Here is a 26,925-nt window from a genome sequence, read left to right as displayed (position 1 = left end):
AACCACCCATCACCGCGTTTAAAGGACCCGTGCATAGCGCGGGTCTCGACCCACCGCGCACATTTGCGCGGACTTGACGTAGACGCATCCCGTAGGTGCTGCGTTTCGCACAGGTGCAGCCCACCGCACGGCACGAGGGCACGGCTGAGAACCCCAAAAAACCCGACCGTGCCCCGGGTACAAGTTGTCACCAAGTGCCGAGCCTGAGCCCGCCCCCCCGCGCCGGGCGGGCGCTGCGCGGACTCTGCGCGGGCGCAGCGTGCGCGGGGCGGGCGCCGCCTCGGCCGCGCTCTCGGCGCGCAGAAGGGAGGGAGGAAGGGAGAGAGGGAGGGAGGAGGCGCGGGGGGGGAGCGGAGCGGGGCGGGAGCGGAGCACGGCGGCCGAGGCGAGCCGAGCCGCGCCGCGCCGCTTCCAAACGAGCGGTACCACGATCTTTTTTTTTATTATTATTTTTATTTTTTTTTAATAATATATTTTAAAATTATTATTATTTATTATTATTATTATTTAATTTGTTCCTTTCTGTTTGGAAAGCGGGTGCAGGTAGCGAGGAGGGGGGTGTCCCCGCCCGCCGTGCAGTCGGGATGCGTCCCGGACGCCGGGCGGCTGCGGCGCAGCGGCGCTGAGCTGAGCTGAGCTGAGCTCACCATGGACAGCTTCGACTTAGCTCTGCTCCAGGAGTGGGACCTGGACTCGCTGTGGTGAGCGGCGGGCACGGACTGGGGGGACATGGGATGGGCGGGGGGGATGGAACTAGAGCGAGGGGTGCGCGCTCACCGGAGGTGTGCAGCCATCGGGGGCTGCGATCGTTTGGGGGAGGCGGTGCGTTTAGCGAGAGGGCAGCGATAAACGTGGGGTGCAGCACCAGTGGGATGCAGCGTCTCGGGGGGGGCATCACCGGAGGGGCTTCGGCAGGAGGGGGTGCAGCACCCCCTGCCGCTCGCTCCCCTCCAGGAGGATGCCCACTCTCCATCGGCTGCACCCCCAAATCATTCCCTGTGCCGAGGACACCCCCGTCCCTCCCGCACACGCCTTTCCCCCCACCTTGGCCGCCCTCGGTGCCCCGCTCCCTGCCGCCCCGGCCCCCCGCACCTCATGCCCTTGACCTCCCCCGCGCCCCCCCCCGGCTGCGGGAGGGGGGAGCCCATTTCTAGAAATGTCATTAGCGGCGGAGGTGGGAAGCGCTGCCTTTTCTCCCCCCCCGCCTCCCCCCGGCACCTCCCGGAGTCGCTGCCGAGTGCCGGCGGGGTGCGCGCCGCGAGGGAGGGGGGTGGTGGTGGTGGTGGTGAGGGGTTCTGCCCTAAATCACGGCCCCGTTTTTCTCTCATTCATGTTGTGATATATTGCCACGCGTTGCGGGATCCCTGTGTGTCGGCGGGCGCGCTGTCCTCGCGGGGCAGGTGTCACAGACCCCAGCGCGGAGCTGCTCCCTACCACAGCCCTCGGGAGGGGGAGAGCCGCTAGGGCTGTGTAACGCCGCTGTGCGCTGATAGCGGGCGGCCCATAAAACTTTACATTGCGGAGGGAAGTTGAAAAGAGCGCCTATCATGCAAAATTAGTTACTGCCCCATAAAAGTTTTTAATTACAGCCGTTCTGCCTGCGACACGAGTTAAGGTTATGTCCTCATTTCAGTTATAAATACCAGTGTTCAGTTTATATCCAATGCACAGCATTTATCTCGGGTCTGATTTTAAGCTTTCGGTCCATACGCACAGTTTAACAATTAAGTTATGTGGGGCTTCTACTAAACAAGAGCAAGGGAAATAATACCTTGACGTGTTCAAATGCTTTTCCCTTTCTCGTTGAACAAAGACTAACTTTGGAGCAATTTGCTTTTTCCCAGCCAAAGCATGATGATGTTCATCATCCCATTCCCTGAGCTAGCTGTCGAAGTGAGTACTGGATTTGAAAAGCCAGCAGTGTGACTCTGGAGAGCCAGGGCTTTGGGTCTGCTTTGGGTCTCCTCTGTGACCCTTTGAACATGTTTCTTGGCTGTTGTGGGGCCACTCGGAATTGATCACAGTAGGCACCAAGATCAGGTGTGAGCCCAAAGAGACATCAACCATCTCTCAGCTAAGCGACACGCTTAGAAATGTCAGTATTGGTGTTAGGAGTGATCCTGTGCTTTCATAGATTTTTCTGTCTGTTTGTTTTCCCTCTGTTGTTGCTGTTCAGAAGCTGGGTTCAGCAGAAGGGCTTCAGATCACAGCTAAAAGCCGCTGCGTATCAGCAGGCCTATGCTCCTTCCAGAGCTCTCTCCCCTGTAGCAAGGGGTGGGCCCCCCAGGCACTGATCGAGGAGGTCAGGGGCTTCAACCCAGGGTTTGTAGGCTTGTGCTCCATAGCCTTGGGTTGGAACATCCAAGATCACAGGCAGGGAAAGTCAGCCACAAAGCAGTTGTTTTGGCACACGTTTCCAAACAGTCATTTTGAAAGTGGCACCAATTGTATAGAAAGAGAAACTGACAAAAGGCAGTGAAAACTTATAGAGAGATGGTGTCAAGGAGCAGCTGCACCTGTGTGGGTGCCGTGTGACCAAAAAGGAAAATAAAATATAGCACACAGATAACAAGCAAGTGCTCCACGGCAAAGAGCGGCACTTAAGAGACTTAATTTTCTCTGCAGCAAGAATGAATGTTGTCCTTTATTCTTTGGAATGTAGCTATAATGACAATTTGTGCACTAAACAGATGACTGAAAATCCACTTTTTGCAGTATTTGGCGAACGTTTTGCTTAAGTGTGCAGTAATTAAATATTAACGTGGTCTTCTCAAGTGTTTTTATTATTATTATTATTGTTATTTGGTATGTTCTTGGAGAATCAAAAGGGTGTGGGAAGGGTTTTCCAGATGAGCAGAAGCACACTGATCAATTCTCATTGATTGTTACTTTTATGCTGTTAATGAATTTGCTCTCCAATTAATATGTGCTCTGTCTTTTACTCTGCCGTAGCATCGAAAATGTAATAATGTGTTGTGTCAGGGCTGTAAGACAGCGTTTAACCAGTGAAGTGAAATGGGAGAATACTGTAGGCTCTTATCTACTAAGGAGCACTTTTCCTGGGTTTTATTGGTGCCATTAACATTTCTGCTTTCCAGAAAACTACAGTAATTCAAATAGTGATGGATGAGTACCGTCTCAAGTAGAAAATTCATCAGAATACACAAATCTGTGGTGTAAACAAAACACATTTCCATGTGGTAAGCTCTTTCCAGGACATTCAACCCAACGTCAATCGGGGCCTCAGTACCTCTGAGTAACGTGTCTGTCCCAGACACACAGCCCTACCTCCTGTTTGTTTCTTTTTATTTGTATCCAGTATATGTAGTCTAATTTGTCCAGACTTGAGGACGGGTGTTGTTCGATGTCATAATTTTGTATTCCTTTAGACCAGACAAGAGATGGAAAGTCTCCATTAGCAGTAAAAAATACTGCATGTGCTGGAAAGCAGCGAATGAGGAGACCAAAGGGCATGAGGAGTGGTTCTGTATTATAGGCATTTGCCTCGTAATTTACTTTATTTAACAACCCTACACCAAAATTCAGCCAGGCTGTTAGCCATGTGCTTGGGCTTAGTGCACGGCAGCCCTGGTTAAGGCTCATGGGTGATGTGTCTCTTTCCTCAGTGCCTGTGTAAGGCAGATACGTAGGATGAAGTTTTTCCCATTCATTAAAAAACAATTTGCAGATTTATTTAATTCATAGAATCATAGAATGACAAGGTTGGAAGGGACCTACAAGATCATCTAGTGCAATCATCCTCCCATTACCATAGCTACAGAAAACCACTACGCTATATCTCGGAACCCTCATCCAGACAATTCCTTATTGTGTCGTGTCGAACAAGGAGATAATTTTGAGCATGGTATGTTTGTTAGCCATTGACACAATGTTTAGGTATAAGAAGCCATGTATGCAATCAGTGTATTTGGCGCTGGTAATTCTAGATATTCTGAGCTAGCATCAGTCCTGTAGAGGTTGGATAGTTGTGTAAAAAATAAAAAAGTGTAGCTGTAGAGCTTCCAAGCTGCAATCAATATCAAATGTCACAGCGTAAGGTGGCCCGGTGTGTCGTACAGACCACGTATTGAGTTACCGGCTCATTTGCTATCTTTGGGTCTGTTCCTGCTCCATTTGAAGTCAATGAGAGTTTTGTTTGGGAAGTTGCTGTTAACAAAAAGTGGCCAGACATCCAGCGCTCTTATAAATGAACCTTTTGTAACTTCTTGATCCCAGGTTGTCTAGCTTTTAAGTCGCTACATTTCGTATTTGTCTAAATCAAGACTTCTATTTCATGTTGTGCGGTGTCTGATGGAGACGGTTTTAGAAAGTGAGTTCTACAACTGCTTCTTCAGCCAAAGCAAATTATCCAGATGTTTGTTTTTGGATCACAGTAAGCAGTGATTTTTTTGGGGGGTGAGGATGTCTCTCAAGCCATTGTCACAGTGGGGTAAGAGGCCAGGCCAGGCCGCCCATGTACAGAGAGGAAACAGCCATGATACCTCCCTCTCACAAAAAAATAGTTATGTACCTGCTTTTATGTCCCATGTCTTTTGCAGCTCTATTCTAGCCCACATCTTGGACTTTTTGTCCCTTATTTCTTTTCTTTTACCTCTTGGCCCCTTTCTACCTGTAACCCTGAAATATCATTTGTCTCCTTATTGTCTCTATCTCTGTGGTGCTTTCTGTTCTGCTTTCCTCCCAGGGTTACCACCTTCCCCTCACCAAGATCCCAGCTAAAAATTTGTTCTTCCTGTGATGATTGTACATCGTGAGCAAACAATAACAAGCATAATAACTATCGGCTGTTCCCTTCTCTTGTTTTCACAGCATGTTCTTTACTCCTGATGCCTGTTTTTTAGGCTGTAAGCCCTTTGGGTCAGGAATTGCTTTTATTGTTTGAGGTTCTTTTTCGATACAGCACTGAATAAATTGTATGTGCTAAACATAATAAGTATAAATAATAACAGCAAGCTTTTTCGTGGCCATAATACTTTATAAGCATCAGCTGAATAATATTATTTTAAAAATATGCCTGTAGGACCATCTGAGCTCTCAGTTGCTGGATGTGATGTACCACATCTTCATCTGTTTTAAGCCTGTAGAGCTCCACTAAGTACAGAAGCTTTGATGTTTTGTATCAGATGAGGATCTGGCTTATCATCTCTAATTTACAGTATGCTCGGTCACCTTGTTTTAGGATTATTATTATTATTATTATTTTAATTCTCTTTTTTTCCTGATCAATGAAATGTGGATATGTCAGTGCAAAAGTGGATCTGCTTTTGCATCACTCCATTGAGGACTGTGGACGCTCAAGTCCATGGGTGCCCATGTTTGAAGTGTGAAGCTAACAGCTTCTTGGTCTTTCCTGATGGGCTTGCAGATTTGTGTCTGAATGTGTTTTCCATGAAGAGCTGAGGCAGAAACCTCCTGAGATTACTGGAAGACAATTCCAGAGAAGATGTGAAGTGTGTGCAGCATTTAGAACCACAGAATCATTATGGTTAGAACGGCCGCTTAGGTCACCTAGTCCAACCATCAACCCATCACCACCACCACATTTCACATTCAGTGTGAAAATTCTGAGGAAAATAATGGAGTTTATTAAAACTAGTGGAGGAGATACATGAGCTATGAAGGAAAAATAAAAGAAAAGGACCCAGAAGTAATACAGGTTATGGGCACATCTTTCTTGTCACCCATATATTAGGAGCAACGTCATATCTGCAACACCGTCATTAGAAAGCAACTGCTTAATTGCAAGGTTTTTAACCTCGTGTAATGAATTAATCCATTTCCTAGTCATATTTATGACTATGAAACAACAAAACGTGGATAAAAGGAATTCCAGCAATTATTCACAACATATGTTCAGAGATATCTGGAAGTCTGGTTATAGCTTTATTAACAATAGCGGTAATAAAAGAAAATCAATAGAAATGAAGAAAAAAATTACATTAACTACAGCTAGGAAACAGGGAGGTTAAATTCTATGTAAGATGGTAGGTATCTCACCTAGCAGTGAACAAATCATAACTTGGAAGTGACATCCTCACAAAATGAGATATCAAAAAAACTGTACTTTCCATGAGCTCCAGAGACAATGCCTTTGTGCATGGGCTGGTTAGCTGTAAGGCTAATTCCAGCTGAAAACTACAAGTTGCTCTGTGGAAAACTGAAAGTAGAAGCGAGGAAAGCTGTCAGTTTCCTTTGTTTGGAACAAGACTGTCCCTGTGGCAGCCCTGCCCTGCTGGTCTGTGGGAGCTGCCATGCTCTGGGCTGGCTTCATGGCTGCTGTCTGCTGGGAAACACACAGGAGCCTACCCCAGCTTGCTGGCTTTACTGCTGTGCCACCTTCCTGCCCAGGTGTCCTTGCTGGGAATCCAACACAAAGGGACTGTGGGGTCAGGAGTCAACTACCACTTTGCTGTGTGTTTGGGGTGGTTTATCTGATGGTCATCTTGCACTGGCTTTCAAAACTATCCGCTGTTTTCTAGTGGAAGCTGAGCGTTTATTCAGATAGCGAACACTCCGCAAATACCTTTGGGTGGCTGAAAAGCACTGTTCCATTAAACATCTGAAAAAAGGGAGCAAATCAGCCATATATGGAAGAGTGTTTGCAACATTACCAGTGGGGCCACTAACTGATCTTCTGTCTGCTAAAATCAATGTTAGGACACTGATTACGCTTGCTGCCGCTGCCGAAGGTCTCAGGAGAACCAAAATGGACACTTGTAGTTGAATATTCAGGTAATAACCTATATAATTTCCAAATAATTTGTGGGTAGCAACGAATTCATACTTAGGAGAAAGAGTGAATGAAGTGTAACAGTGGTTAAATGAACACAATGACAACTATTAACATTCTGTGCTAAACATTTTCTATATCTTTGCAGAGGTAAAAATGCATGAGAGAGCTACTTATGTTCCTCTCTTACAGCTTGATATCTCAGCTTTCCCAGTACCTTAAACAAACAAAAAGTATGTGTTAGTGACTTAAGTTGACTGCATTTTATTCTCTTAGGAAGATGTTAACCCGTATGCACGTACCGAGTACCAGGATATGGTGTATCTTGGGAAATGTGACAGTTGGAATGCAATTTAAACTTATCCTCAGAGATCCTTTACATTCGTTTTTTTCTTAAATAAATTAGTTCCAATTCAGCAGCGGAGGTCTCAGCAGTCAGGAAACACTTAAAATTGTGCAGGAGGGACCAGAAATCTCTGCTAAGAAGCTTTTTGTTGCCGTGCTTTGTTTCTCAATAAAGATGACCCACAACTGCAAGTATTTAAAACCGAAAACAAGAGGGTTGTATTTGACAAAGCCACACAACTTCTTAATGTAACCCAGTCTTTCCGTGTGGTTGTTTTCACATCTTTGGAACCAAAGAAAGAGTTCTTTGTGGCTCAGCCTCATTTGACTGAATGGCAAGACTGGACAAATAGAGGACGAAGGCAGTATCTTCTTACACTGTGTGTGTTTTCATTGCTTTGAGGAGTGATCAATTCTTACTGCATGTATGACAGACGAGCAAGTCAGGAGGGAGGAGCATTGGTCAGCATGGGTCTGATTTAGAAGCCTTATCAGCCATGCTCTCTCCTACCATCCATTTCCCTAGTTTTCTAGACTTGTCTTTGCTTTGATTTCTGTGAAGGCTTTGGAGAGCCTGTTCTGAGGCATGGGCATTGGGAAATATCCTAAACCTCCTCAGTGTGAGTTTGAATTTTGCTCTGACGTTGCTGGATGGTGCCTACCTGCTAGCAGCACACCAAGAAAAGGTACATGCTTGCTTTGTCATCAACCACTTCTGACTGACCACAAGGGTTCGGCTCTCTGGTCTGTGGATAATAGAAGGGAGCGACATAATTTTAATGTATCTGTCCTCTGTCTTAGAACAGCAAGTGCAGTAGATGGTTGAAGCTCAATCCAGAGCAAACGAATGAATTCTGTTGTCAGAGATGCTTTAGAGAAGACAATGCTGTTGGTATGCATCCAATAGGAGAAACATTTTTGCATTTTTTGTTTCTAAAGCAGTCAGCAAGGGAACCTGTCATGTCATCAACTGTTTTTAAAGGACAAAGTAACAATAAAAGCTAAGTGTGCTTTTTTTTTTCATTTTTTTTTGGCAAGGAGAGTACAACATTTTCTCCAAGATGATGACCTTGAGTTAGCTAAATGTCACCAGTTTAAAGAGCAAATTAATGTTACAATGTGCTTTGTTTGTGGTTAGGCTTGAAGGCTGTCAGGAATTTCTTAGTACAAAAGGAGATTGTGTACAATTCCATTTATTTCGGCTCCCTGCAAGAAAGCCACCATGATCCCAACTGATCCAAATTAGTATTACCACATTGCATTGCATGTTTGGATATATCAACGTGTTTGCAGCTAGCTTAAAGCTCTCTACCCCTTTTCACCGCATAGATAACTCCAAAAGGGCCACGGGAGTTTACATTTTTTCTTGATCATTTCTGATTACAAAAATCTGTTCCAATATCATAGCACTGGAAGGGAAAGTGTACTCATTTCCAATATATGTGCATTAATGTATTTCTGATTATTTGCTACAGTTGATCCTGCAACATCTGAGGTAAAACGGCAATGAGATAACCCCATGAAAGGAAAGTATAGATAAATGCAGTTTCTGCAGACGTGCACTGGCTTTTGTAGATCCAAGCAAGGTGTCTTTTACAGCACTCTTCAAGAACCTCCTCGCCTGGGTGCATGGCTGTGTGAACATGATTACATACTGTGCGGTAGAAATGCAACCTTTTTTTTGTTGTTGTTGTTGTTAAAAGTAGCAGTATCTTGAACTAATTACAGCTGATATAAAGCACATTTAAGGAAACCCATTAGAGGAGAATTAGAACTAGAGCAGATTAGCTAGTCTTTAATGGCCTTGACTGTAGATCTTTTGATGCCTTAGTAGCTTTTCTAACACTCATTGCTCATCTGTCTTGACTAAATGACTGAGGAGCTTCTTTCAACTCACAGTCTGGTTGTAATGTGAAAAAAATTGCTGTTTTCAGCTGAAAAAATGATTATCAGGGAAGGTAAACTATACCAAGTCCTGTGCTACATTTGTTGCTGAGATTTAAAGCAGTATTTTACTGCTCAATGTGACTGCATAACAGAAAGAGCAATCTCTAATATGCTTCCTCATAGCTATTAATTATTTACTTTCTTGAAATACAGATCATAGACAATTCTACATGACTTCCCTTCTCACAGACTTTCTTGTCTCTGCCTTTATTTTTGTATGCTTTGCCAGTGCCTGTAAATTCATTTTCACTGAGAGGGGAAATTAGTAATTTAGACTATTGCAGCTGTTTCATAATTAATTAATTTCAATTTAAAACAATCAAGTAATGCCCATCCATTGTTCCATGTGCTTTTCTGAAGCAGTAAGAATCGCAGTATCAAAATAAGTTCCAGATGGAGGTGCGTACTTTGTAATCAGAGAAAAAGAAACCTCCTCAAAAACCTGAAAAGTCCTGCCCTGATCAAAACAAAATATTATGCTTAAGCACATTTTTCATGTTCTGAGCTTCTATTTTAAGAATTACTTAACGGCACCGATCTGACACGTTATGTTGGATGTTAACTTACACATGGAACTATAGAGTGAAAGAAAGGGTGATGCAAGAGTGTTTATTCATTTGTTTCCTCAAATACTTCTGGCATCTGTTAAAATGTAACAAGGCTTAGCATATTTTTCCATTTTGGCACCTTGTTTTCTATGAAAAAGAGAAATATTTGCAATGATAAATCATCTCTCTGCTAATAATCAATAAATAACGTGTTCTCCTGAGGAGGAATAAAAAAAAAAGTGTGGTAAAATGAAATGAAAAATGTTGAGCAGAAGGAAAGATGATCAAAATGGAACTGAAATTCCATACATTCCTATGCCTTAATAAACATTAGGTTTTGCAGAGGAACTTTTAATATGGCAGTTTGCAATAGGAATAAAAAGTCTTTTTTGAACACGAAAGACACTTAGGTAGGAGATTTCTATTATGTAAATGTTACTGTTATTGGCGATAGCCCATTATAAAGAAACGCTTTATATTCCAAAAAGCATTTACAAATAATGGGATAGATGCTGCAATTTGTAGTCCTGACTTGGACAACTTTCTCTTTGAAGTCAATGGAAGTTTTGCCTGAATAAAGGTGGAAGGAATTAGCCCATTCATTATTATCTGAATTACATCAAGAGCTGACTGCTAAACAATAAAATCATGATTCATAACATAACGGCTTCACTTAATTCTTTTGTAGTCTTAATATATCTCATTATATGGTACTTCTGTTCTTTCGTCTCTGTGCAGTATTCAAATTAATAACAACCACCTTTACATAACTGATGGTTAGACATGTTTTGCTGCCTTAGCAAGATCAAAGGATTTTATATACCCTTTTTGGATAGATACCAAGAATAGGGTGATCAATCTCTTCTGTAACCATTAAGCACAGTATAAATATCTCAGGGTACCCAATTAGACACAAGTGGTTTGCCAGATGCTGAGAGCATCACCAGTTGTCAAGAGCTTCCCAAGTCTGTGGGGCAGTCCAGAATTTATGAGGGATTAGTGGTGGTCTGAGTTGTCACTGTGCTGATTTGTGCTCTTTCAGCTGTGCCCTGCTGTAAGCTGCCTGTATGATGTGTGGAGATAAGGTTCAAGCGGCAGATAGCTCACTCTCTTCCAGGCACCTCTGGGCGGGGAGAGGCAGGAATGGATGCTGGTGCTCTGAATCTTCTCCTCCCAATGACCTGGGAGGAGTTGGGGTTAGACTATGAGAGACAGCCGGATTGGAAGCGGGGAGGGGAGGGCATAAGAGAAGACCGAAGAGAACTGCTCAAGAATAGTGCCCACCAAAAAGGCTTTAAACCAAAGTTGGAATTAACCCCTCACCAGGAAGCCATCTGTAGCCCCAGGGCTTTAAGAATTCTTTTTATCTGGAGATGTAATTGAAACAAGATGTGTAACAGCTGCGAGATGTCAGGTTTGTCAAAGGAACTAGAAAAATGAGTTCTCTGACACACTCACAACAAAGTAACCTATAGCTTAAAAAAGGGGGGGGGGGAAAGATATAAATTATCACTTGGGTTAAAGGGAAGAAGGATAAAAGGAAAATAGTAAAATAATAAAAGTTGTGCTTAATAGTGGAGCATGGATAATTTGCACTGAAGGTTTCCAGAAGAAAAAAACAAACAGCTTAAATCTTTACTCCAAAAGAAACAGTACTAAAACTGCTCATGTCCCTGTTGTAACCAGTATTTCACTGGCGATCTGAAATGGTCGGTGCTCTGCACTGCCCCCAGGAGGGGGTGGTAAATGGTATGTTACCCTTCTGCCCACTGCTGTTGTTCCTGCATCACCATTGCAACCCTGCACATAGCAGGGGCGTTGAAACTAGATGGTCATTATGGTCCTTTTCAACCCAGGCCATTCTAAGATTCTGTTATTTCCTTTGCTTGATGATGTGCAGAACATAAAGCTGGTTGTGGGACCAAAAATTTGCAGACAAATTGTGGAAGACAAAAGACCATAATGAATATGGGCAAAATTAGTCGAGAAGGAAAGATGGAGAGTGTTATAGTCAGCCAAACAAACAGTGGTCACAGCAAGCCACCAGCCACGTGCTGCCAGATGCTGGAGTGTCGGCATGATGGGAAGAAACAGGACTTTCTAAGTAACAACCTGAAAAGGAACAACGTGTGCATGTTTACTGGGGCTTCTCCCAAGCACAAGTGACACCATAAGGATAGCCTGAGGGTGTTAGCTGGGAAGTTGGAGAGAGGATTGCCTGAATGGGCCAACTGAAGAATTGGGCCAGCCTTTCTGTTAATGGCTTTTTGTAATAATGTTTCATATTTGTAGGTCCTTGGTCATGAGGTCATGTGGGAGCCAGTGAAGAGCTGTAAGCAAAAAGGGGCATAATGAAAGCATCCTGCCTAGGAAATGCTGCTTGCTGCAGCATTCCAGCTAGAGCTGATCCTCTGTTAGGAAGTCTAAGTGTGCAAGTTGACATACATGCAGCAGCAGCAAAATGGTCCTTAGCAAAGCTCTCAGTAGGTAGGTTTGGTAAGTGACAGTCAGTTACTCTGTAGTTTAGGACTACACTGATTCAAACAGGTAAAAGTTACAGATTCATGGAATGATTTGAGATGGAAGGGACCTTAAAAATTACCTAGTCCCAACCTCCAGCTACAGTTTCTTTGATATTTCCTGATGCAGTATTGTGTATCTCAGTGCCGTGGAGTTATCTGTGGGAAGGTTGGATCCTGAGGTCATATGAGATCGAAGGCAAGGAGAGCGCATGAGCCATCCCTTACTCTACCAAATAATATATAATATATAAATAAATGCTGCCTCTGTGTACATGATACTGCGACCTGAAAAATATCCTAGAATAGCCACTGTGGACTGATATTGAAAGTAGCCCCTTAGGGCTGATCTTACTGAAATGGTGATAACTACTGGGTATTACTCAGGGCATCACCAGAATACACGTGGCACCAGTGGGAACTTACTAAACGTACCTCTTGCAGTAGTGCTATGGAGTACCACTGCAGTACTGCTGCTTCAGATCAGAGTCCTATAGCTGCACCTGGATAGCAGTACAATGCCCGTAAATGCCCAGTTTTAGAAATGAATTGGAAACGCACCTCTCATACATTCTTTTCCGTTCAAAAGAAAATGGAAATCTAATTTCTGAGCAAATATGTAACTCAGGTGCTCTCTTTTCCTCAACTCATATTCAAATGCAAAACCAGCTAATAAAATTTCAGTGCTGCTTTTACTGTAATTTGGTTGGCGGAAGAAAAGTCATCTGTTAAAGCTCAAGTCATTGTAACTCATTAGGTGCTAATGGATCTGCACCGTGGAACAGGAACAGGCTAGCTCTATTGAAATGCTGCTAGTTCACCTTTATGTTCTTACAGTTGCCTCCTGAGGATTGAAAGTACAAACAAGTTTTCTCATGATACGCTGTAAAGAGTATGCTAAAGTAGCTGCATTTGCCTTATCCCAGAAGTCTTTGTCTGCACTCAGAGAAGTACAGAACCAAAGTGAATCCAGAAGTTTGAGTATGAATCCTGCATTTCCTCTTCGGAAGTCTCAGGAGAAAAGTGTGTGTGCTCACAGATGTCCTGTGTATGTGCAGTAAATCCAACAAGTTCTGAATGTGCTGGCCTTGACGCACCTGGTAATAAACCATGGTAATAAATCAGGTGATCTGCACGTGCATAATAAATCTGATGCACCTGAATACAGGCATGCAGGATAGACATGCTGTGCACAGACTGGCTGGTTTCCAGGTCTTCTGGATGTCAGGTTTCCGCTGTGATGGGCTTGCCTGGGAGTCCTGGCAGAATCGCTGACTTCTGCTCTTCATGTCAGAATTTCCAGGGCATGTCCTGAAGGAATGGCACATGAGGGAGACTAAAACCATGAGCACTGTTTTGCACTGTGCCTATACTCATTCAAACCAAACTTATCATCCTGAGAACTGTGAACCTGAGAATATAAACAACTGTGAACGCGTAAAGGTGCTCTTCCTGGCAGCATAGGCAGTTCTGCAAATAATACCTCAAAACCCTACAAGTTTAAATCCAGTTCTCCATCTGATTTCTTCGCATGAAAGTTTTGTAGATGTCAGGTGAATGCACATCACCTCAAAGCATCAGCATCCTGATTACCTTCCCTGATTGCATCACTTTGTGTGAGGACCATCCCAAAGGTGGTGGTGGTCAGGGTCTCCCAGGGAGGTCAGGATCGGAGCCTGGTGGGCCCAGACTATGATTACTTATTCTTCTCCCACGTCTGAGGATGTTCAAAAGTGGAGATACTACAGAGGACCAAGGGTTTCTCTCAGTGCACTGTAGGTCAACTGGCCTGGAATGGGTTATCTTCACATGGTGGAAAACAGGGTGGCAACGTGCAGATTGCCTATTGGAAATGCTTCCTTGCCAGTTGGCTAAAGGAAATGCTAAGCAGAGGCACAGAGAGGGAAAGAGCTAGCTGACATGCTGTTTTGAGCCACATCCTCATGATTAAATGGTATGGACATCAGGGCTCAGCCTAAGTCTGGTTTGGTAGCATGTGAGCAGCCTCAGTTTTCTGACACAGGATGTTGAAATGGAAGGTGATGTAGCAGTGGTTTTGCAGATGCTTTCCTCTCCTCTTTTGATTTGCTTATGCTCCACACACTGAAGGCTCTGGTGGGTGCAGGGACTGAACAGAGTGTTTCAGGTGGGTGCAGGGACTGAACAGAGTGTTTCAGGTTCACAGTGAATGACTTTTCCCAAGTCTTTGTTTTGGAAAAACTGGAATTGTTTCATTTCCACTTAACATTTTCGAGTTTGTCAGTTCAGCCAAATGATCTCTTGAGGTTTTCAAGAAATACATATGTGGGACTGAGGGATGTGCTTAATGGACAAGGTGGGGATGAGCTGATGGTTGGATTAGACAACCTTAGCGGTCTTTTCCAACCTCTGTGATTCTATGGTTCTGTGACTCTATGTGTGAGTTATTTTATCATGATTCATGGGGCCCAGAGTCAGGTTGGTTCTTGCAGATGTAATCATTTTCCTAGGTAAATTATTTGTGAGCAATGCGAGAATTGCTTGTTGCTCTAGCCATCCTATTGCTGAAAAGTTAGGAAAATATCAAAAGACTGTAGAGCGTTATCCAAGAATGATTAAAGTGAGACCTCCCCTTTCTGTTCTGCTTATTTTTTATTTATTTATTTATTTATTTTCTGTTTCCTTCTGTTCCTATCCTCTGAATTTTCTTCTGTTAATGGAAGCTTTTTATTATTCTTATTTATTTATATATTTTTAATCTGAATGAGGGCAGGAATGAGCCCCCATTGAGAAATAGCAGCAAAAGGATTGCAACTCTGTCCAGACGAGTGCTTGGTTTACCCCCACCTCTGCATTCATTTGAGAGGAAAAGGACCTCACAGCTGCAAGATAGGGTGACCAATTTTACAAAAATGAAAATGTTTCTGTTTTTGCTCTCTCTGACAGATAAGCCTTCTTTGCCATCATCATTTGGGCTGCATAGAAATGAAATCTGAGACTATGTTGGATTGTAAATCTCTACATTTGTGTGTAAATAAGGAGTACACACAGAGCAAAGATGCTAGCGTGATTTCAATAAACCAGAAAGCCTTTAAGATATTACTATACCCTACTGAGTTATAGTCACATCTCTCCCCAGGACTTTCTCTCGGTGGTTTTCTGTGCCAATTCAGGACATTGCCTTTAAGCTAATTAGCAATTCTGAGCAAAGTTGGAGGGAATTCATGTTTTCCTTCAGCTGGGCGACATGCTTATCAAGTCAGCTACCTCCAGTCTGATGCAGCAGGCTGCCAACAGACTTGTCACAATTTATGAAGAGAGTTTGTGGTGGAGATGGAAAGTATAATGAAAACCACATCCACCAATTAAACACCTACATTTCCATTTGAAGTCCAAACAATGGATGACTTTCCTTTTGCAGAAGAGATTTCTCAAATCAAAGCAACTCGTTGAAGCAACATAAATTAGGAAGGGAGCTTTAAGTAGATCTTTAATGAATCTCTGGAAGGCTGAAATAGTGAGGCGCGATGCATTCATGAATATGATCTGCTTGAAAACATTCAGCTCTCAGCAATCAAGTAAAAGTGAAGCAGCCATATATGGGACATGTTCAGGTCATGTCTTCAGTAAATATGTTATCAGCTTTTTTTTCCAATAGGCAAAGAGCACTCTTGATATTTTCCTTAGTGTGTGATACACGGTTTGAATACCAGAAAATTAGCATTGGTCAAATCTTTAAAATGAACAAAAACTGACCTCTTAATAATGGCAAAATATAGCAGAGGATACTCAGAAAACACAATGAACATGTCAAGCTGAAATCAGATGATGAGGAAGAGCCAGGAAATGACACATTCAACAGAACTGCAGATAGAATTGTAGCAACAGGAGCTTTGGGAGCTGTTTTCTCTGAAGAAAATCACTGGTATCAAAACATTTCATTCCAGGGACACAGAAGAACAGAACAGACACTTCAGAGAAAGGGTGTCAAAATTAATTTTACATAATTTTACTGTCAACACTCAATTACTAGACAGTTGATACAGACCAGATGCAGTGAAAGATATTGCAAAAATACACAGCGTGATGATAAAAACAAATGGTATTATTATTAACACTGGGGTTGTATTTATCTCAAGTGATGCTCTGAGATTTTTTGGCACCACATTCACTGAGCATCGCGTCAGTAGGTCTGTAAAGAGTTTGGCAGTGTTCATAGGGAGCAACACCCGAGTCCACCAGCTTTGTCCCATGTTTTTGTCAAGAGGCAAGACATTGTATTTTGTGCTCTGTGCTCAGGATTGCATGGATACAGTCATGCTTCTACAAGACCTAAGCCCACAGTGCCGTATGTAAAGCCCCCCTTCAGTCTCTGCCCCATTGGGCTGTGTCTACATGTGAAAAGCTCCCCAGAAGGATGTGGGCCAGGGGAACCTTTCCAGCAGGCATGTGCTCTGTGTGTTTGATGATGCCAGTGTATCAAATGAGTACTTCTTTAGGAAACTGCTATATACATTTCCAACCTTTTTCTTGCCAGCTGGGACACCTGACAGGCTGACAAGGAAAGGGTTTAAACCAGGCTTCTCTCTGAGACTTCATCTTCTAAGGATGACAGAGAGTCAGTAGATCATTCATTGTAAAGTACTTCAGACAGTAAGGCATCTAAACCTGAAGTCTGCGATCTGAGATGTGTGGCTGCTGAGAAAGGCTGGCAGTTAAGGCAGGAGGCACAGTTTTATTGCTTATGAGGAGCACACATTAAGGGAGCACAGGAGAATCTTAGGTCTGAAGTCTACAGAAAAAGCAAGAAGCTCTGGAAGGTCAAAGTGCAGCACATAATCCACAAAGGATGACTGTTAGCAGCTTAGAGAAATACCTAGGTTGGAAGCTGAATGGGTTACTAACATACTAGCTACCTACCTGAACCACTGAAAATCACTTTGATTATACCTGCCATTTAATATGCCTAACGATCGCAACATCAGCCAAAAACAACTCTCAGTTGTTTGGAGACCAGAGTTTGATTTTATTTGCATAACGAAGTGCTACAGGTTTATGCCAGGAGGTTAATTTAGCTGGTCATGTACCACCAAAGCAGATCCTTATTTCAGCTTTTACTGCTTGTAAGGATGGTATAACATACCTAATGGTTTATGTGCACAGTGCGGGCAGAATTAACTCACCGAAATAATAGAATCATAGAATTGTAGGAGTTGGAACCTTAAAAGGTCATCTAGTCCAACTCCTCTGCAATGAACAGGGACACCTACAGCTGGATCAGGTTGCTCAGAACCCCATTCCATGTCTCCAGGGACGGGGCATCCACCACTTCTCTGTGTCTCCGAGTCTGTCCCTTTCTTTCTCATCTTATAAATCTTATAAATCTCCAGGGCAGAAACCCTCCACAACTCAACTAGGTACCGAGTTGCCATTGTTTCCTGGGAGAAATGCACTTATCTCCAGTCTCCTCCCATTGTCTAACTGAAATGCCCAGGAGTGTGCACAACTCAAGTTATGACTACTACCTTCATGGCAGAATCTAATCACAGCAAAAATGAAGTTCTCTGACTCCTTCCTTTGGAAGGCACAGGGTCTGGCTCTCATGGGTACTGAGAACCTCATTTTTGGGTCCTGTCTTCTCTCCCTCTTCAGTGTGGGAATTTTGGCAGCCAGTGCAGTACTGTGAATTACATTCTGGGAGCTGGGTGCCTAACTCTGCCCCAAGCTGTGCAGCTCATCCCAATAGCTAAGTCTTTTAGAAGAAGTTTTAGATCTTAATGTCATTATATTTATTGAGTTTAGTGTTTCCCCACCAGATTAATTGAAGCCAGCTGCTTCTCTCTACTGAGGACTGGTAAATGTGTTTTGTTGGTTTTTTTTTCAGAGGAGACAAGGATGTTTGTCTCATCTTTTGGGTTTTCAGAGAAAGAATGTTTGCCCAGAAAATGTACCCAGTTTTGTTGCTAATGCTGAGATGTTCTAAAAAGAGAAGGTAATTCTCCCCTAATCTAATCTATTTAGAGTATTTCAAGAGAGCCCATTACTGGTGTCTGAGTGACAAATGAAGGTCTGGATTGCACCTGCTAGGTATGTGTCTGGGGAAAAGGCATGTGCAGCTCATAAGGGTAAAGGCATGCGTGTCCTCACGCTCTCATGCAGGAGCTATCCCCTCTACAGATTTTTCTGGTGAGACATATAATAATTCCCAGCAGACAACAGGTCAGATTTCAAAAAGAATATCAAAAACTATAGGCCTGCCTATATGTGAGCAGGCAAAATACATGAGGATGTAAGCCGAGTAGCCTGCTGTACGGTCTGCAGGGTGCTGGCATCGGTATGTGGAAAATTGCATACATATGTGCCATTATTTAACTGAATTTACTTACATAGATGTAAAATATAGCTAACATAATGCCTGTACCAAATTATAGGCATTTCTTGTAAGAATGAGAAGTGTCACTATACGGCAGCCAAAATTAGTGGCTCCTATCCAGATTTTGAAGATAGCCTTTGTCTCTAATTGGCAACTCCTGTCATCCTCCTCAACCTGGTGCAGACATGAGCATGATGCACAGATTTCAGCGTTAGCAGTAGCAGATGATTTCTTTCTAGAAAGAAGATGGGGACAAACAATCATCCTGTTCTGTTCCTCTCGGGAAGAACATCTCTCTCTGTTCCTGCTGCAGTTGTTTGTTCCTCAGGGCCAGTCACACCAAACAGCATTTAGCAAACAGCTTGAGATTTCACACCTAAGGCTTCATCATCTCGCCTGTAACAACCTCTGGACCATAACAGAGAAGTCTCTGACATGTCCAGCATTCTGCCCCCCCTCCCAGCCTTTTACATAAGCTCCTCTGACAAGAAAAGTCTAAGACCAAGCCTAGGAGAGTGGTGTGCAATAGGGGAAAGGAAGATGCAGTGTACAGTATTCCCTGGATAGCACCAGTATCCAGTATTTTCTCATCAGTGACAGGGTGGAAGGGAGATGGACAGCAGCAAAGCTTCCTCATTCACCCTTGTGCTGCTGGAGGGTTTCTTAGGGCAGGAAGACTTTTTTGCTGGTCAGGACTGTCTCTAGGAGCACACGGCAGAATAGAGAATCTGGCTGTTAGCATGTATCCTCCCTAGATCCCAGCTTGCATTCATGGATGCTGGTTATTTCTGGAACTGGGTAGAGCGCAACATGTATACATTAGTAAAATCAAGTCCTTATGCTGTTCAGGAAAAATTGGCTCTGAGCTGTATAACTAAAAAAGCTATCTGTCTGAGCTACTTAGAATACTGCACAGTTTTTGCCAGCTGAATAAAACCGATAGAATTTCTATGAACAGAAAGCTTTTGACAACAGTCTTTGAATTATGAGTGGCAAAAACCATTCTCTTCATTTTTAACTTCTAACCTATGATGTATAACGTAGCCCTCATTTGAGGATAAGGGGTTAGTATCTTATTGACTTGGCTTTAAATTGCATTTCATTGTATTAAAGAGTATCTGCCACTTATTTATTTATTTCTTTTCCTGTGGAGCTATATATGCTGTAATGGATGAAATATTTGACTTGCACACAGCTCTAAGGCTAGACTTTGGAAAACATTCAGCTACAAAGCTGATATTTAGTGAAAACATCCCAGAAAATTATGATTTTACAATTACCTTATTGGTAGTTTGATTTTAATGTAGTTTTGCTGATAGCTACCTTTGTACTTAAGGATTGTAAATTAATTAGACATACTGTTTCATCTACTCAGGAGGCAGGAGAAGAGCTGAGCTAATAGCTATGGGAGTGCTGCACCAATTTGAGACTGAGGCTAAAATGACATGATAGAGGGAGAGGTTAGTCCTCTTCCAAGGTTGTCACTCCTGGTCACATTTTAATGTGAATTTATTGAACTGAAAGAGGTTAAAGAGGTAATTCTGCACAAGAAGAGAGAAATTTCTAACATAAAATGGAACTCATCAATAGTCCCGCTGTCTATAGGGAGTTGTCAGATTCCATAATATTAACCATGTAATTAACAGGGTATATAAAGTGATGTGCTTTCAAATAATTTATATTTCAGATGCCTTTCAATGTGCTAATAATCCCTTTTTTTTTTTTTTTTTTTTTTTTTTTTTTTCCTCCAGTCTCTTGGAATCACTGCATTTCTTTTTTTTCTTTTTCTTTTTTTTTTCTCCCCTTCTGTATAAAAACCCTTCACATCTATCAGAGTGTTCTAACTAGAGCTCATTCCCAAGGGTGACTTAATGGACAAAGTATGGATAAATCCACATGACAAATCCACTTTACAATATGGCACAGCTGGCATTCTCTGCTCAAGTTCAGCTCACAAATAAACTTGTATGGAAACAGCATTGATGCAGAGTTCAGGTCAGTGCATATTGCTTCATCGTGTCCTGGAAATGACCCCTCCTACTGGCAGTAGTGATGCACCAACTTTTGCTTCTCTCTTTCAGATGAGTCAAGATGCGAGGGGTCATTTGCTGAGTACTCAGCAAGAGAGCATGTATTCAATCTTGTGGAATTTTGTTGCTCCTGAAAACCTCAATTTTCAGTCTTTAGCGATTGGGCTTTGAATATTCATAGGATCTATAGTAACCTTTACTACCAATCTTTATAGGCTTTGCAATAATCTTTAATAACCCGTCATCTAGGTAGAGGGGGAAAAAAAAAAGCTTTTCTGAGAACTGGACTTAACTAAAACTAGACTCTCCTTGTCTGCATGCTATAAGCCAGCAGCCCCATGCCACCAACTCTGTGCTATTGATTGCAGCTCCCTCACATTCCCCTTTGTGGACCCGGGTTTTCTGGAAAGTTCTGTCAGATCTAGTTGAAATCAGTCAGCAGGTTCAGAGTTGCTGCCAGGAGGAAAGAAGCAGCTGATGGGTAGACCCTGTGGTCTTACTCTGTGTTTCCTTAGGAAACCAAGTTGATGGAGAAATACCTATCAGTTTGTGGAGTAGACCTGTGTTAAAAAGAAGTATTTCTTGTTTCAAAACCATATTTATGTGGAAGATGGAAAAAGAAACAAAAAGGTGCAGGTTTTGTACCTGGCTTGGAGCCCAAAAGAAATGTTTGCTGGAAGTTTCCAGCTGAAGAAAATTGGGCCTTTCAGGAGAGGGGGTGCGGAGGTGGCCATGAGGGGCAGCAAAGGTGCCTGTGCCAGGCAGCCTCTGGCACATGGAGAATTCCCACCTCTGGTACCTGTAGTTAAAATGGTGTTAAACTATAAAAAGGTGGCTGGGGATAGGAGGCTGAGGCCTGGAGCTCAGCCTGAGGCAGCTCCATTTCCCCAGTGCATGCTCAGCAGTCCTAGAAAGGCCAAGCTTTTACTGTGCCTCTCCTCTGCTCTCTTCACATGCCAGAATTAACACCTTCATGTAACATACTGGGCTTATAAACTGACTTGGTTACTCGATACTCTTGTGATTACATTTTCAGTGTGACTGAAGAGAAGAATGTCTGATGTGGTTGCAGAACACAGGCCTGATGGTAGACCCATGCAGGAACCACCTGATGAGCATCAGGCTATTTGCCTAGGAGCAGTGAAAAATATATTTCCATGCTCACTTACTATAGTAGAATATCTTTCTTTCTTGTATCTTTGATACTTTTAACTGGTAAAGTAATGACATTTTGTATATATTGCAATAGCTGTGCATATTTCTATCCAAAGCAGACAAAGAAGGCTATTTTACAGTAACCTTTATGGCTTATGAGAAGTTGGAACACTTTCTCCTCCTATACCTTGGCCATGCTATTGTGAAAATTCACTTGTATAACCACTTCCAGCAGCCGAACAATAAAACATTTCCAGTCCCCCTACAAGTTCATTTTATAATAATTTAAAACGGCCCGTTACCACCAATAACTTCAGTGCTGAAAACCAGTACAGCAGCTGTAAAGCCTTGGCATATAACTTTTCATGGAAGGCAGTGGTTTTATCACAGCCATGAACACGCAAGTGACCTGGGGCATAAAATTACTGCTCGGAAAAAAAAAGAAGATCTATCTCCACAAAATGCTCAGATATCTACTTATAACAATTACAACAATGATGATTTCACATCTGTTAGGCAGACAGTTTTAATCTGTAAAAGGTTAAGTATTTGACAGTCACTTGTTCTTACATACAGATTAGCTGCTTGAGGTTTTAACCTTTAGATGTACTTAAGCAACTACTCTTTAAAATTTATTGTGTAAAACCACCCAAATAGAAATGGTCTCATCACTTGTAGCTGAAGAATACAGAAGGTCTGGGAGACATTGTTCTCCTTTCTTACCAAATCACTCAGTTAGCTTTGCTTCACCCTTTGTGTCTGAAAATATTTGTACGCATGCCACTTCAATTTCTACAGCCAGTGCTTCTTAATTAAAGGATAAAAGGAGGTTTCTTTGATTTAATGTGTGGAATCAGTTATTTAGACTTAATAAAAGTTTCTACTTGAGAACAAGATTATTCTTGCACATTGAATTGGGTGAAATATTCTGAAAAGACGGAGGGGGAGGGAAGGAGTAGGAACAAATCTTCATATGCCCTTTGCACTTCCCTGGGAGTGGAGACAAAAGAATTATTTATGTAGCAGCAAAAAAATCTCCAGATTTCTGCTGATTTTTGTTAATATTTCCTAAGTATCATAAAATGTGGGATATTATAAACCTCTTAGGTGGAAATGAATTAAATTAAACTGGGATGGTTGTGTTTTTATCTTTCAGGGTGACATTTACAGGGCTACAGGGTGTCAGTGGGAAAGGCTTTCCCATTTGCAGAAATACAGCTTCCCAGTCCTCACTTCTTCCTTCAGGAGGTGTATTAGACAACCTTAGTCTTCCTTAATGTTTCTTAGAGTCATGAACTTCTTCTCCCAAAATGACCATAATTTGGGCCTCTGGGAATATGGCCTTTTTGGCATCGCAGAGCCAGTTTTTACAGAAAAACATAAACCTCCCAGAACATATTGAGCACAAATGTGGGGTTTTTTTTGTATCAGGCATGTAAATGCTTTATATGTGTGATTCTGAGAGGATGTAGAGAGAGGAAAGACAGACCCTTCTTGTGAAGAATGCATCGTTTTCTCTTCTTTTCCTGCATGGTTTGTCATGACTCAGAATGCAGAAACAACAGATTATCTCAGTGGTGGGTGTGCAAAGGCTCATGCTTACCACAGAGAGTAATGTGTTGGGTAAGTGCTCTGTATGAGAAGCACATGGTGGGCATATCGCTTATTGGGTTGAATTAGAATCAAGCACACATGCTGGGCAGCCATGAGATGCTCGACATCAGCAGTGTTGCTCCACAGATATACTGGTTCTGCTACCTCCACATTCTGGTAGGCCTCACTTTGGTCAGCCATGCATGTGGAGGATGGCTCTTGTCTGTGCAAAACCATCCATATGGATCCACTCTGGAGACAGCTTCTTTTATCCTCACAGTGGCCGTTGTGTTTTTATGTCTCACTCACCTTGCATCATTGTAAATGAGGCTGCAGTAGGTCTGCCAGCCTAGTAGTACTGTAGAGCGTTTCAACCCCATTAAAGTCTAATGGATATCTGGTGACTGCAAGCGTACTGTGTGCCAATTAGAATATTTAAGCTGGGCAATAAAAAGGAGTTAATAAAAGCACCTTAGGACTTGAAAATATAATTGAAGATAACTGTTTTTTCTTCAGATGTTTGGACAATAAGACTTAAAAGTTTTTAAAAGAAAATCGATCTGACATTCTTTAAAGGCCAAAGAACATGCCTTCTTTCCCTGCTTTCTCCACGCATTTTACTAAGTATTTAGCAACCAGGTGATTTTTTTCCACCTCACATTATAATGAACTCTTTCAAAACTGATAGCTACTGCAATCAAATGTTTAACTATATGTTTCACTCCACATATACAGCAAGAACTTCACTGAAGATACAGAATGCCAATGGCACGAATATTTAATAGCTGTATTTATAAGGTTTTTAATCTTTCCATCTCTCCCTGGGATTGCCAGTCACATTTGTCTGGTCTGTGAACCTCTGTGCAGGTATTTAAATTTCAAAAGGAAAAGAAAGAAAGAAAGAAAGAAAGAAAGAAAGAAAGAAAGAAAGAAAGAAAGAAAGAAAGAAAGAAAGAAAGAAAGAAAGAAAGAAAGAAAGAAAGAAAGAAAGAAAGAAAGAAAGAAAGAAAGAAAGAAAGAAAGAAAGAAAGAAAGAAAGAAAGAAAGAAAGAAAGAAAGAAAGAAAGAAAGAAAGAGCATGCAATTTCAGAAATTAGAAGCCGTGAAATTTTCACCTTATTTGTTAACTAAAAAGTAAATAGATCCATCTATTTTCTATTCTTTTGAGTTTCTGTTTTGCAGTATAGTGTATTTCATTTCAGCGTAAGAGATGCAGTCAGTTAGTAGAGAGCTACAGATCAGCTTCACGCTGGTGTGAATTGGTAGAACTCCATTAACTTCTTTTGAACGAGACCAGTTGGTTCATGGTAGCTATGCCTGTGGCCCACATCTTGATCAGAAATGACAAAATTCATACATTAGCTATAGTTGTCATGTGTGGAAGCTATTATTGAGGTTAATTGAATTAATTAAAATAAATATTTATGTTTTAAGCAAAACAGTTTATGTTCTAGTAAGATAACAGACACATTTTACACATCCTTTTCTGTGCTGGATTTTCTTCCCTACAGATAATGATCTTTCAATCTCTGTTCCATAAATATGCATGTCATGTTCAGGTTTCTATTTAAATGCATGCATGAGTAAGTAGCGCAGAATTTGATTAACTTCATTAATGATAAATAATGAAGAATACTATTTTAACTGTTTTAGAACAAACACCTACTCACCTGGCTAATATTACTTGCTTGAGTTGCCTTCTTCATCCTAATGGGATCGCACATACACAAGGGGTAAAGTTACTCACATATGTATGTGTAGGTTCAGTCTTTTATTATGTAGCAGCCTTTAGAGCTTTTACTATCTGGCAAGCAATCATTTATATCCTTTTTAAAAAATATTTATGACTTCTTTGACTAATTGCTTTTTACATGACTTAGAGCCTTTTGCATTGGTACCATTTGTTAAAGCACATTCAGAAGCAGGCAGAGCAGAATCATTTTTCAACTTTTTAGTGTCATTTTTATAGACAAATAACACTTGTAAATGATGGATAATAGCTGGCAGAATGCTGTGTTGTATAAAATGAGCATGAATTATCTTTGCTGGGAGATAGAAGGTTAACTTGACTATGAACTAATTGAGGAGCCTCGTGGTAAATGCAAAGTGGTGCATGCACATTATAAACAATGTCCTGAAGTAGCTAAAAGGGCGGTTTAGATTTGTTCTGCATTTCAGTTCTTATTTTGAATACTAGCTAGTTGTTTTGTTTGTTTGTTTGCTTAAAGAATAATCCTCAAAAGCCCTAACAAATGATAATGAACCTGCAGGAAGTACAGAAGGAGAGACAGAGCAGGTGTCTTTAATAACATGACACATTAGCCTGTCATTGCCTTTTGGGGAATCTTGTGTTTTTTCAAGTCCAATGCTGGTTTGGTTGCTTCCATTTGAGATTTTCACTTGAACATTTGTTTCTTGTCGTGTAAAATAGAGCTTGCTTGGCCAGAGAAAGTTGCCACATTTTTTTGTGTTCTGCAGTTCATAGTTTACATTCATGCCATCTTTTGTGGCAGAAATCAAAATAACTGCCTTTCTTTACCCAAGAACTATATATGCAGTTGCATATTAGAAACTTGTTCAACTGAGTAACTTTTTTTTATAGGAAAGAGTTTGACAAATGCCTGTTAATGTCAAAGGATACAGCTGCTCAGTGCCAAGTGATGGCATGATACACAGATCAATCTAGTTATGAAAAACTCTTTACATAAACCATGCAAGACTATGACCTAAAAGGACCCCATGAAAGTGCATAACTTGATGCACAAGAGCGGTGCCAGTGGTTTAAATGAGATTAATGAAATTATTCAAGTATTTTAAGTGTGTGTGTTCAATAAAATGAAGTAAAACCAGACTTTGGGATTGCAGGTTCAATCTAAAAAATCCACATATTATGGTCACTTTCTGATTAGAGGGTCTGGATCCAATTTGTCGGTGCCACATTGCACTTTACAGGACGCGGCTGCAAAGTGGGGGTAGCCAACCTTTAGACTGTCTGCAGAGTGAAGACTCTTCCACTCCTTTTATTTTTTTCACAGTCTGATCCTTGCAGGTGGTTAACCTCTTTTGTTATGGCAACTCCTTCGTGGGCATGGAGAAAGCTGTAGACCATCTAAACTGTTCTGATGGTTTACAGCTGGTTTGTATCTCAAGGGTGGTCAAAATGTCCCTCATGATACAGTCGAACATGCCTACAGCATAGCCAAAATGCAGGCATTACTCTTTCAGCCCTGTGATAGCTCCGGTGATAAGCTGAGCTCTCCTATATTGGGGCACATTTAATACCTGCAATGTGGCAGGTGTAATCTATCCTGGGATGGGGGTGATCCTCATGGCTGCTGTACTAGGAACAACACAGAGTGCTGCCATGCCCACCCCAGCTGCAGGGCAGGCACTGCTGCTGTAAAATGCAGCATCCCAAATCCTTCCTCAGGGGCTCAGTATGTTCTCTGAAGCCCCACTGAAACAGGGGGCTTGTGCTGACCTCAGGACTCAAACTCATGTTCCCACAGAGTTTTCCAGTGCTTCGGTAGGGCTTGCTCACCCTTGTGGGTCATTGTAAATACTTAACATTGTATTTACACATCCTGTCTTTAATTTTTGCAATGGTTTCAATTTAACTTTTAAATAAATATTTAGGGTGGGGATAGAAATTAAACAGTTGAGCTCCTGCCAGGATCCATTTTTT

At 41.9% G+C, this 26,925-nt stretch overlaps 1 protein-coding gene across 4 annotated transcripts in view; it reads left to right on the top strand.

Moving 5' to 3' along the window:
* The first annotated feature begins 374 nt into the window (after nucleotides 1-374).
* The window catches only part of AFF3 (ALF transcription elongation factor 3), a 330,573-nt gene continuing 304,022 nt past the window's right edge, over nucleotides 375-26,925 (top strand). For 3 of the 4 annotated variants that reach the window (XM_072336759.1, XM_072336749.1, XM_072336732.1), the window contains exons 1-2: nucleotides 375-422; nucleotides 535-701. In XM_072336759.1, coding sequence (XP_072192860.1) covers nucleotides 649-701 — 53 coding nt within the window. In that variant the 5' untranslated portion in view covers nucleotides 375-422; nucleotides 535-648. Of the gene's footprint in view, nucleotides 702-26,925 lie in introns of all 4 variants that reach the window. The other variant, XM_072336740.1, reaches the window with a different exon arrangement.

This window comes from Excalfactoria chinensis, chromosome 1 (genome assembly GCF_039878825.1).
Source record: "Excalfactoria chinensis isolate bCotChi1 chromosome 1, bCotChi1.hap2, whole genome shotgun sequence".
NCBI lineage: Eukaryota > Metazoa > Chordata > Aves > Galliformes > Phasianidae > Excalfactoria > Excalfactoria chinensis.
Note: the sequence above shows the minus strand (reverse complement) of the source record. Positions and strands in the feature narration are given on the sequence as shown.